The 12,227-nt window shown below is 41.3% G+C and overlaps 1 protein-coding gene and 1 long non-coding RNA gene across 6 annotated transcripts in view; both read left to right on the forward strand.

Annotated features, from left to right (window-relative positions):
- Positions 1-10,383, forward strand: LOC130684578 (uncharacterized). The gene is made up of 3 exons (XR_008998908.1): positions 1-1,397; positions 6,966-7,043; positions 10,023-10,383. It is a non-coding gene; the product is annotated as an uncharacterized LOC130684578 (long non-coding RNA).
- A 1,412-nt stretch (positions 10,384-11,795) lies between these two features.
- Positions 11,796-12,227, forward strand: part of ASAH2 (N-acylsphingosine amidohydrolase 2) — a 91,503-nt gene continuing 91,071 nt past the window's right edge. For 4 of the 5 annotated variants that reach the window (XM_036924023.2, XM_036924028.2, XM_057505869.1 and 1 more), the window contains exon 1: positions 11,798-12,223. Coding sequence is in view for 1 of the 5 variants with exons in the window: in XM_057505871.1 (XP_057361854.1) it covers positions 12,199-12,223 (25 nt within the window). In the remaining 4 variants the exon portion in view is untranslated. Of the gene's footprint in view, positions 12,224-12,227 lie in introns of all 5 variants that reach the window. The other variant, XM_057505871.1, reaches the window with a different exon arrangement.

The following is a 12,227-nucleotide window of genomic DNA, read 5'->3' on the forward strand; positions in this document are numbered from 1 at the left end:
GAGCTAGGATGTAGTCTAGCATTAAAGCAAAGCTCGAACTCTAGGACTGCCCCTGAATAACTTTTTTTCTCTTTCTTTTGACTGCTCTAGTTGTCTGAAAGCACTGTGGCATATGCCAAGCTGGTGCCTGAGAAAGAATTGTCAGGAACATTGGTTAGTAACAAAGACAGTTGCTTATAAGGAACTAAAGAACACTAAGTCAAAATGTCAGGCACCTATAGTCCAGAATGCTTGGCCTGTTTATGTCAAAGTTAGGGTGTAGAGTATCTTCTATTTGTTCAGATAATTACTTCTCATTTTTCTGATGAGCCTTTGTTTGTTTGTTTATTTGTTGTTTTGTCTTGGACTAAGATAAGTTTTAATACCTTAACTTGGTAACCCAAAGCATTTTTCAGCATGAATAGGAAATAGCAAGGTTGTTACCTTGTAGATTTCCCAACCCATGTTATTTTTTGCAATAACTTCAACCAGGGTATTACACTTCACTTATTTCACAATGAGGGCTTTGTCCATCTCTCTCCTGAGTGTGAGTCTAAGATCCAGTAGTGCTTGGAGAGGTATAATTAGTCATATCCAAATATAAATCCAGGGTACTTCTTGAGAGGATATGAGGCATCTAGATCATTGCTGGAGTATGTAGCCTAGAGACATCCTGATCCTACCAAACTGCTCTAGTTCATACTTTCTCAAATAGAAACCCTTAAAATCAGTGTTACCATCTACTTTTATGCCATTTTGGAGTGAAAACTATGCAACTATGAAAACAATGGACTCTGAAGATCATAGTAGATTGGACAGGTACCTGCTTGTGGGAACCAAAAGCCTTGGGAATGGATAGACAGGAAAATAACCGGTTCAAAGGAAATGTCTTCTTTCTGGGAAGTGAGCTAAGCACTTTCTGTTGTTTAACTTGAATATTAGGCATTTGATGAAGATTTGATAGTTGAAAGGATCAGTGAATGAATGGCTCCATTATTTTATGAAGAATGAGAGTAATTGCATAGGAGGAAAAAGAAACTCTAAGAGAAAATAGAGAAAGTATGGCACATCCATAAGGGTATGGGTTGGGGCCTCAGAGGTGGGTTCAAGTGCCAACTCAGCTGCTTATGCCCCTTGGCATAGTCTCAGTTTCCTCAGTTTCCTCATTACAAAATAGGGATGATTTTACCTATGTTGTGATGCAATGTGGGGCAATGATGAGGCATGTGTACAAGTTAAGTGCTAAGTAAACAGCCACCATCAATATAGGGAGGAAATGAGAGAGAGAGAGAAGGAAAGGAGATCCTGTCCAGCCAAGAAGATGTCTGCATAGATGAAAAGACTGGCCCTGGCCAGGAAGAGCTAGACTGGTTAAGAAACCAAACCCCGACTCAGCCTTTATTTGAACTTCTGAGTATGTATGTATTATCAGTAATTTGAACCTATTTACATCATTATTACTTTTGTGGAACACTTGCTCTTGCATTCTGGACATCTCATGTATGTATTCAATTGTTGCTAGAGTATCAGCTGACTTAAAAATAACATGACTCAGTCATCTTGCATGATGAGTTAGGGTAGCAATGAAGCAGAAATGTGCACAGCTACTGTTATTTATTTATGCTTGGAGTCTGTTCTTCTGGCTAGCTCTGTGCTGTCACATGGAGGAACTGGTAGTGTTTGCTTGCTTTCTACAAATAGTATTTATCAGCATGAGAGGGGAAGGGAAGAGAAGGCTTCAGCCAAAGCATTCTTTTTTTAATAAAGAGCCTGTGGTCACGGAAAGGCACATAATCAGTTTTCCCTTTGGGATGTGTAGCAGTGTTCCCTGATTATTTTAGGATGTTGTAGGAAATTAAAAAAATTTTTTGGAAAAAGCATGATCTGTGAAAATCAGTGTTTGTTTTGAAGGCTTCTCTGAAATCACTGGCTTTGAGTTTCAAGAGGCTACAAGTAAATCATTGCCAGGCTCATGAGAGGTGTGTTCATTACAAGCCTTATTGGCCAGGGGAGGCTTTTGACCTCTGTTTGGGGGTAGGTTGTGACAGGTTAACAGCCTGGGTAAGAAATGAGGGGATATAGTGAGTTTACCACACAAACTACCTTTTCCCAGAAAATATTACCACCTTTTCAAGGAGCCTTGCAGGCTTCATACCAGAGGCAGATGGATTTGCAGGTATTCACTGCCTCCATTTCTCCACAGGCTCCTGGGGTGAACATGTAAAACAAATGCCTTAGAAAAGAATTGTGTCCAATAATGCAGCTGCCACATGTCTGCTTTGGAAGCATCGCTGGCCCCAGATTCTGGGGCACATTTCTGTGCTCATGAGCTGACACCAGAAGACTCTGGAGTGATTGCTCTCCCTTCCACTGCAGCTTATAGTGGACGCTTTGAACAGTCTGGGCCAAGTGGCTGCCTAATGACATTTCCCCTGGGGCTCCGGGTTCCTGAGCCCAGAGGGGAGCAACTGCAGAAGGGCAGGGGAGTTGAAGCAAGGAAGACAGATGGCCAGAAGGTCTTGTTCCTTCTTGTTGCACAATCCTCTGTACCCACTGCGCCCAACACAGCAAAAGTTGTTGGGGGTGGGGGTGGCGATATGCTACTTCCTTCAGGAGAGAAAATGTCAATGCATTCAGCGCACATAACCCCCACATACTATTAACATTCACCAGTTAAGTGTGAATTCCAACAAAAAGTTGCCAAATTTAGACGGAAGGTATCTGAAATGTCACTTTAACACATGGTGAGTGTGGAGAACTGTGACAATTTGGCTTCCGGTAGATCTGGGCTATCAAAACTGGCTTCATTTCTCAAGATGTTCAGAGCTTAATCACCAATTAAAGTCAATAACAACAATGAATTTGCCCAGGCCCTAGGAAATTCATTTTCTTTTTAGGAAGGAAGGGAACCCAAATCCAAATTTTTTCATTTGACAGAAATAATGAAGAACTGATAGCAATCTTCCTACTGCTGAAAGGAGGTCAGAGCAGGAAAGGCAGCCAAGCTCCCAGAGAGACCCGCTGGTTTCTGTTCTGATTTAGAACAGCTTGTTTCATATGCCCAGGACTGAGGGGGAACGAGCTAGCAGGACTGGGCTGCAGCTCAGGGGTTGAGAGTCACTGGGCCATGGCCCTTGGACAGCAGAGAAATTTTAGTAACTGGAGAACGCGAAGTTGTCTGCTTCCTGGTTCTCATTTCCCTTTCTCTTTGTTCTTGATGGGAGGGAAAATCTAAGTTAGGGAAATCACACATGCACACATACACTTGTAAATTCAGCATTCTTATCAGTGTATTTCAAGCTCTGATAAATCTTCCCTTAAAGAAGTCTTCTTAAATTTCATTAAACTAGTATTTTCCAAATTTATTTGGCCTTGAAACCTGTTTTGTACAACCCTTTTTCCTTCTAATATTTTATGACACTTTTTAAGTGTACACTAAGTTAATAAGAATTCCACAATGAGAATGCACACAGACACCACCTTGTTTCTGCCATTATTTTATTAACTTGCTTTATCACATAGCAATCTATTTGTCTTTTTATTCATCTATTAATTCTTTTAACACATTTCAAAGTAGGCATTAGTTCATTTCTCCCTAAGTGCTTCAGCATTCAGATCATTAACTAGAATTCAAAACTGGTTCACATTTTTTAAGTAAAATTTATACACAAGGAACTACACAAGACTTAAGTGTATATTTGCTGTTTTGACAAATGCATACACCTATATAACTCAAACACTTGTAATGATTTAGAACATTACTATAGCCCTAGAAAGTTCCCTCCTGCTCCTTCCCAGTCAATCCTGGCCAGCCCTTTACCTTACTACCCGAAGAGGCAAACACCTACTATATCTGCTCTCTCTTTCCACCCCTGATTTTTTTTTCCCAACATGTACTGCAGGTAAGTACTTTTTGTGTCTGGCTTATTTCGTTCTATATAATATGCTCAGATTCATCCATATTGTTGTGTGTACTGATAATTCATTCATTTTTATTAGCAATATTTGATTAAATAAAAGCACAGTGTGTTTATACACTCTTCTCTAGACTGATGACTGTTTCCAAGTTTCGGATATTATGAGTAAGCAGCTTAGAGCATTATTAGGTACCTTTTCTCTGTGTGTGTACATGTGTGCATGTATGTATATATGTTTTCATTATTTGTGAGTAAATATTCAGGTGTGGAATTGCTGGATCATAGTGTAGGTGTATGTTTAATTTTATAAGAAATTACCAGGAAATTGCTTCTAGGAAATTGGTCTTGCTTCAGGGTGAAAATATGCCCTTCCTGTGGGCAAGGTTGTGCCTAAATATAATGTCCAGAACTTCTGCCTCACTGAGGACAGGAATGACCACAGAAAGGAGCTGGGTCCTTAATGAATCTCTGGACACCAAGGTACCCAACTCAGAGCTGCCTGCCTTGGCATTCTTACGTGAGTTAGTGACCTTCCTTATCATTTAAGTCAGTTTGAATCAGAGATACTTTTTTTAAATTTACAGAGTAGAAATATTTTTATAAGCATTACTGAAGTATCACATGCATATACAAAAGTACATGCAGGTTATTTCACAGACTCAATATGCCTAAGTAATTGGCCTCTAGACAGGGAAACAGCTTTACCAGTATCAGGGCGGCCTTGAGAAAATGGGGCTGTATCACACATTATCAAAATCAGAGGCGAAAGAATTAAGTTTGAGGCCCAGTGGAGTTCTGTTGAATTCTACGAACATTTAAGGAAGAGATTATACCAAGTCTCTACAAAAATGAAATTAGACTTCCCCATCATAAATCCCTCCCTCTTCCCCAAGTTACTGACCCCTAGCTTCTCTCTCCCCCAAGCCTCCTCTCACAACCACTCCAAAGATAGGTTTCTCTTACAGATTCTCTCTCCAAATTCCTCTCAGTTTGCACACTTCATTCAGCAAAGCTACAGCCTTGTCATTGGCTAAAATAGTAATCCTTGACTTTCCTCATGTTGTCCTGGGTGCAGGGTGAGGGAAGTTGGAAGGAGACACAATCATAATCAAGTTACCCTGCAAAGCGCTTATTGTCGCCATTGAACAGGTTAAAAACTAGGGGTCAGAAAATAAGTCATGTCACTTACCAGCTGTGTGGCTTTGGACATGTGGTTACTTGAGCGTTGGAGGTTATTTTCTTTGTGAAATGGGTAGAGTAATAGTAGCTACTTTATAGGGCTGTTTTGTGGATTGAATGTAAAGGGCTTACATGTATTAAGGATGGGGTAGCCAGGGTCATGCTCTGGGGTTCATGGCATAACTTTTTTCCAGTTTCCACCCTGAGCAGGAAGGTGTTCTTCCCACCAAACACTGGCAGCTGAAGCCCTGCAGATCCCTGTGTCACAGGGCCATATGCAGACCCAGATGGGGCCACTTGCTGCTTGCATCATTCAGCTCTCCCAGGACGGAGGCATGGAGGCAGCACCAGCTTGTGCAGGGCTTATGAAAGAAAGCATGTTCTCTTCTAGAAATCAGTCAGACTGTAAGGATGCCAGTTAGAGTAAACTTTGAACAATCGCATGTGAAAATAATCTGCAAATACTATTTTTGGCTTTTTGTATAGGATACACCACCCCTGAGCCAATCCCATGTGAACAAAAAAAGGGATCATAGAAGACAATTGACCAGCTGTAAATGAAAAAGAATTTGGATGGATCAGAACAGACTCAATGACTAGGGCCACTCTTCTCAGAGGCTGACTTTTAAAGATACTTAAATTAATTGGATATTAAATTGTACAACAGTATTTCCCAAAGTCCATCCACTAGTGTATATCTGACATTTCCCCCCCATAACTATTTATACTTGTACTATTATTTAATTAACATTTTTCTTTCAGTGAATTCCTTACAAATTGCTTTAGCTTCACTCCAAAATTTGTATGTCTAATTCACATCAAAACTAATAAATAACTATCAAAAGAGAAAGTGTCTACTCTGTACCACTTCAAAATCTATCACCCTTTGGGGTATACTTTTGTCTATCATTGTCCTTGCAGATATTAGATCACATCCAACCAACCCCAGCAAGTCATTTTCATGAGGTCTTGAGCTAAAGAATCCCTCCAGAACTGTTTTGCAGAGATTCCCCGTTCTTGATTCTCTTTACCCAAACCCACTTCTTTCACATTCTTCTTCATTTCAGCAAAGGTCAACTCCACTCTACCATTCTTCAGTATGGAGGGCTTTGGACTCATATTTGACTCCTATTTCTCTCTCATTCTTCTAAATCAGACAGGCAATCCTGTTGGCTCTGCCTTCAGAACACATTCATGTTATGACCCCTTCACATCATCTCCACTGCCAGCCTTCTAGTCTCAGTCTCTGACTTGGGTATTGCAAACACCTCCAAGTTAGTCTCACTGCTTCTAAAGGTGCCTCACTGTAGTGTGTGCTCCACATAGTGTAGGTGATAGATAGTAAGAGTAAGCTTTCTGAAGGCCAAATCATGCCACTGCTCTGCTCCAAAATCTCTAATGACTTCCCATCTAATTTGGAGCAAAATCTCAAGTCCTGACCTTGATCTCCAAGGCCCTTCTGGCCATCCGGCACACCTTCACCCTGCACATCATGAGTGCATTTCCAACTGCTCCTTCTTTCGTTCTGTCTGCCCAAGTCACCCTAGACATCTTTTCCTCCTTCAACCCATCAAGCACACCTTGTCTTGGTACCTTTATATCTACTACTCCTTTTTATTGGATGCTTTTTTCTCAGGCGTAAGCATGACATAAACTTTCTTCCCACTTCCTTCTGGTGTCTATTCAAATAGCACCTCACCAGAGAGGACCTGTGGTTACTTGAGTCTTGGAGGTTATTTTCTTTGTGAAATGGGTAGAGGACCTCTCTGGTTATACTATATGAAACAACCTTCTTATTTTGCTTTCTTTTTCTTCTTAGCATTCATAACCTAATACATGATATTTAATTTCTTTCTTTTTTTTTTTTTTTTTTTGTCTTCCTCCATGTAGAATGAAAGCATCATGAAAAGAAGGACTTTGTTTCATTGACTACTCTTCAGCAGGGCCTAAAACAGTGCCTGGCAAATAGTAAGCACTTAATAATACATGAATACTGGAGTGGGTAGACACTACTGACCACTACAGTCAAGATTCTGGGGCCCAGAAAGGACAACAGCAGGTAGAGCGTACCACCTCCCCCAGCCCCTTCCCCTCCACCTTGTAGATAGGCTTCATGTTTCATGGATAGTATTCTTATTGATTAACACATTCATTCATTATTATATGTGGTGTTACAAAGAGATATAGTGATGTAAAAGGAACTCATGCAAGGTAGAAGAGGAAACTCCCTATTAAAAAAAATAGTTCGAGGCCAGAATTACAAAGAATCAGACTACTCAGAGATTTAAGTGGGTAGAAAGGTCAGAGGAAGCTTCTTGAAAAATATAGATCCTACCTTGGGTCTTTAAGGAAGATATTCATTGTATTTGCCATACAAGTTACTCCAAACAGTGACTTAAAATGACATCTATTTTATTACAGCTGATGGCTTTATGGTTCAGGAATTTGGGCAGACCTCGGCTGGGTGATACGTTCTGTTCCATGTGGTTCTGATGGTGCTCCTTGGTGCTCAGCTGGTCAATGGACTGTTTGGAGTCTAATCCAAGACCAATTCACTTGCATATCTGGTGGGGATGCCTAGAAGCAGGAGTTCAGTTGGAATTGTGAGCGAAGCACCCACATGTGGTCTCTTCAGCACAACAGTTTCAGGGTTTCCAGACTCTGCACACAGTGGCTCAGAGTTCTGTTAAAAAACAGACAAAGGGCCCCAAACTGCTTATGCTAAGCCCTATACCACCAAACTAAGACTTAACTCAGTTACTGTTTTGGCTCTCCTGGAAATAGAATTGTAAACCAGTCAATGAGGAATTGCCTGATCAGCACTAGTTAGGTAATTTGCCTGATACACCCCAGCCATCCTGTAAAAGGGAGTCACCTTGACCTCCAATGAGTTCTACACAATGGTATAAAGGGCATATAAAAGTGTAGGCAAAGGGTCTGTTTGTGTTTATACAGAGGATCAAAGCCTAATTGGGCTACCCCGAAAATGAACTAAGATATGATATGAAAAAGAACTTCCAACATCAGCACTCTCTGGAAGACTCATGCCAGAAGATGATCATCAAAAAACCCCAACAAAGATCCACGCGCTGCTACAGCTGTAGATGCACTCATCCCACTGGTTCCTGGACTTGCCATGGGAATGAAGAAGGAGATATCTAAGCTGGCCTGTGCATACAGTAAAACAACAAATTTGACTGGATCTAAACTGTTGGAACTCAACCAAGAATTAGGAGAACTGCAAATTGTAGCACTCCAAAATCTTACAACTACAGACTATTTACTGTCAAAAGAACATAAGGGATGTGAACATTCCCCAGGAATGGGTTGTTTTAATTTGTCTGATTTCTCTCAGACTGTTCAAGTTCAGTTGGGCAATATCCACCATATCATAGATAAGTTTTCACAAATGCCTAAGGTGCCTAACTGGTTTTCTTGGTTTCACTGGGGATGGCCGGTAATTATAGGTCTGCTTTGGTTATGCAACTGAACTCCTATTATGTTAATGTGTGTGCACAATTTAATTAGTAGTTTAAAACCTATACATGCTGAAGTTACTCTACAAGAAGATATGTCAAAGAAATAATCAATCTTCCCATGTTTTCTTCCGCCTGCTACTTCTATAGCTTTTCTTCTTCCTTCCTAATTACAACCCTTAAATAGAATTCGTGCCTCATATCGAATTTACTGAGTATCATAATTCTTCCAAGTGGTAAAGATACCTCAAGACAAATGCTGGGCATAGAAGTCACAGGGCATAAATCTGCAAAGAAGTAAAAAGCTAACCTTTTCAAACAATAAGGCTTCTCTCTCACTAACCAACTTAACATTTCCCTGTATGGCCCTGGAAGATGACTGGTTAGCCAGAGACGGGTAAGATTCCTCAAGGGAGGAACAACCTAAGACAGGCACAGTCGCAGGGAGGCCATCAGGTGAGAAATTGGGGATCAACAGAGGTGAGGCTTAGAACCTCACCCCCCCGTTCTGAGAGAAATCTTCTGCATACGTGGATGTTTTATTGCCCTTGTCTAGCTTGGATTAACACATAGTCTACAGGCACACACCTGATCATCTACATTTGCTCTCTTACAACACTAAACTATGTTTTCTACCTTTATCTTGTATCTACCTACCACTTCAGCATTTTATTAAAAATAATAATAATAAAGAGAGAAATGTGGTATCCACATATAAATCAAGTATAAAAATCAAACAAATATTCATATTTGAACTGATTTTTTATAGTTCATAATGCATGAGCAAAACCGAAAGTTTCTGTGATGACTGCCCTTGTACTGTTCACCATGTAACTTATTCACTATGTAAGAATTTGTTCTCCATGTAAGAACTTGTTCGTTATGCTTTAGAAGATTGGAGACTGATGAAAATTAGGCTTGGGGTGGATTAATGATTGCGCATTGAGCATTGACTCCCCTATACAGAATTTTATTGTTTTTAACAACCATTTGATCAATAAATATGAGAGATGCCCTCTCAAAAAAAAAAAAATACAGATACAGACTTCCAATTGTAGAATAAATAAGTAACCAGGATGTAATGTATAGCATAAGGAATGCAGTCAAAATATTGTAACAACTTTGTATGGTGATAGCAGGTAGCTAGAATTATCATGTACATAAATGTTGAATCACTGTGTTGTACACCTGAAACTAATGTAATACTGTGTGTCAACTACCCTTCAATAAAAAAAAAAAAGTAACATAACTGGGGAATAAAAAGGGAGTCACCTTGCAATAATTAACCTACTTTTCTACCTAGTATAACTTTCTTGTTCCTGCTTCTTTCTTCTTATAAAAGTCTTTCATTTGTACATCTTCTCCACACTCCTTTCTATCTGCCAAATTGGATGCACCCTGCTACGTGGACTGTTGAACAAAGTCAGTAATATCTTTAAAATGTACTCAGTTGAGCTTTGTTTTTTAACAGTTCCAAGGATGAGTGTTCCAGGAAACATGCAAGAGGTATGGTCTGCTGAGCTGCGTGGCCTTCTGTGACCCAGCCTCAGAAGTCATGATGCATTTCTTCCTTGCTCTCATTGGTCATCAGAAGCAGTCACAAACCTACCTACCCAGATGCCAGTGGAAGAGATGACATTGTCCCCATTTTTCCTTGGACGAAGGGTGAAAGAATTTGCAGCCCTGTTTTCATACTGCCTGAATGAGGTAAAACTCAGTGAAGAGGTGAGTGAGTAGTTAGGAAAGTGTTCTGGGCTGGGATGAAAGTTTGAGCAGGGGTAGGATAGGACAAGTGGATTTAGGAGCCATAGAGTCAAGACTCATGTGCTCAGAGTGGGAGACTGACCTGGAGGAATGTCACAGACAAAGGTAAAGGAAAGGGCATGGGCTAGATGAGTTTGAATACCTGGTTAAGGGGTCTAGTCTTTGTTCTATAGACAAATAGTGTTTAAACTGTTTTGTTTTACATATCCTTCAAAGAATTTTGAAAAATACATATTTAGGTTGACACCCAATTTCACCACCCCACCCCCATAATTTAAAAATAATTGCACAGTTCAGCAGTTCTCTCTACATGACTATTCCAGCTAGCAGAGGCCTTTCATTTTCTTCTTTCAATAACATCCAATGTCAGTGTGGGTGTCTTCTTCCAAGTCTGTGCCTGGAGCCTGGAGGGCCACACCTAGAGAAGGTTTCCTAGGCCAAGAATGGAACTGGTGCATATCACTTCTGCTCCCTTTCCACAGGGCAGATCTCAGTTATGCAGCTACCCCTGTCTGTGGGGAAGGCCGGGGAGAAGAGATGAGCATAGATTTTGTGGAAGATCTAGCAGTTCCTGCACAGAATGTAAAAGCATTCAGTGCAGGTGCTGGCATTCAGTAAGCATTCAACAGGGTAGCTGCTGGTATTGTGAGCACCATTGCTATTGTTACATGTTTAGTCTACAGGGCATGTTCTATGCACAGATGGGTTTGCACTCCCTTTGCTGGAGCTTGTAGGCCCCCAAGGCAGTTGCACAAAGGAGGCTCCAGAGCCTTGGAGCCCAATTAGTAGATAATAAACCTCAGCTGGCAACTGCACACCAGTCAGTGGGAGGCAGAGGAAAGCTGTGTGGTAAGTCCCTGCCCAGATTCCTGCACAGTGCTTGCCTGCCTTCAACAATGTGTTTCCTACCCAATACTTGCGCCAGCCCTCGCTGCCTTACAACCAGCTTCTACTTCTCTGTGAGCCCTAGGGTAGACTCTATAGTGCCTCACAAAAACCGTGGACTTGCCCTAGGCTGTGGGGCAAATTTGTGTCCCTATATAGCTGCCATTCTAAATGACCCAACAATAACTGGAGAAACAGCACTAGTTTTCTTTAAGAATCCTAGGCTTGTGCTTCCTGCTTTGTGCCCTGAGTGGAATATTGTGGCTTTCAGAGACCTGATTGAAAGTCTTTGCTTTCTTTTCCTTGTCTTTGATACCTGCTAATCTGGACCCCCAAAAATAGAAGAATGAACTTTTCCCCCGGGGTCCTTAGTAACCATGTAGATTAAACCAGGCAATCCCGCAGGAAATTGATGTTGGTTTTGCCTGGGAAGGACAGTGGGAACAGTGTAAACACTGTCTTATTTGCTTTCCAAAACTACTAAGGTGACTGTGATGAATTAGTTTTCTCCTCTAGGTACAGCCTTTCTAGAAAAGTGGGGGTATTCCCTCTCCCAGAGCTTAACTCATTCATCCAAATGGTCCTACCTTACATCTCTGGGTGTATGCATCCTGCAAAATCTCCTCTCAGTGGTGTGCAGTTGATGTGGTAGAGAAATAATTTAATATTTTCTGAATCCAATAGGAGAAGCAGGTCAGTCCAAGAAAATGAATGTCTCCTCCCTGGGCTGTGTGCATGCAGGGTGCAACATAAGGAGCTCCAGGTGTGACCTTCTGAGGACGGTGCAGGGGTTTGCCCAGAAGCAGGTTCAGCAGAGGTGCATCCTGCCCTGCACATGAGTCAGCACTCAAATTGTTAGGTTGGCCAGCCTTGGCTTCCCTGGTGAGCACATCCAGCCTCTGAGAGGTAACATGCAGCACTGCTCAGAAGAGCAGGGGCGAGGATACAGCAGCGTCTTGGCATTCGGGCTTACATGGAGGAATGACATGCGGTTTTGAATGAGCAGCTGCATAGCAGGTTTGGGTAG

This window comes from Manis pentadactyla, chromosome 8, assembly GCF_030020395.1.
Source record: "Manis pentadactyla isolate mManPen7 chromosome 8, mManPen7.hap1, whole genome shotgun sequence".
NCBI lineage: Eukaryota > Metazoa > Chordata > Mammalia > Pholidota > Manidae > Manis > Manis pentadactyla.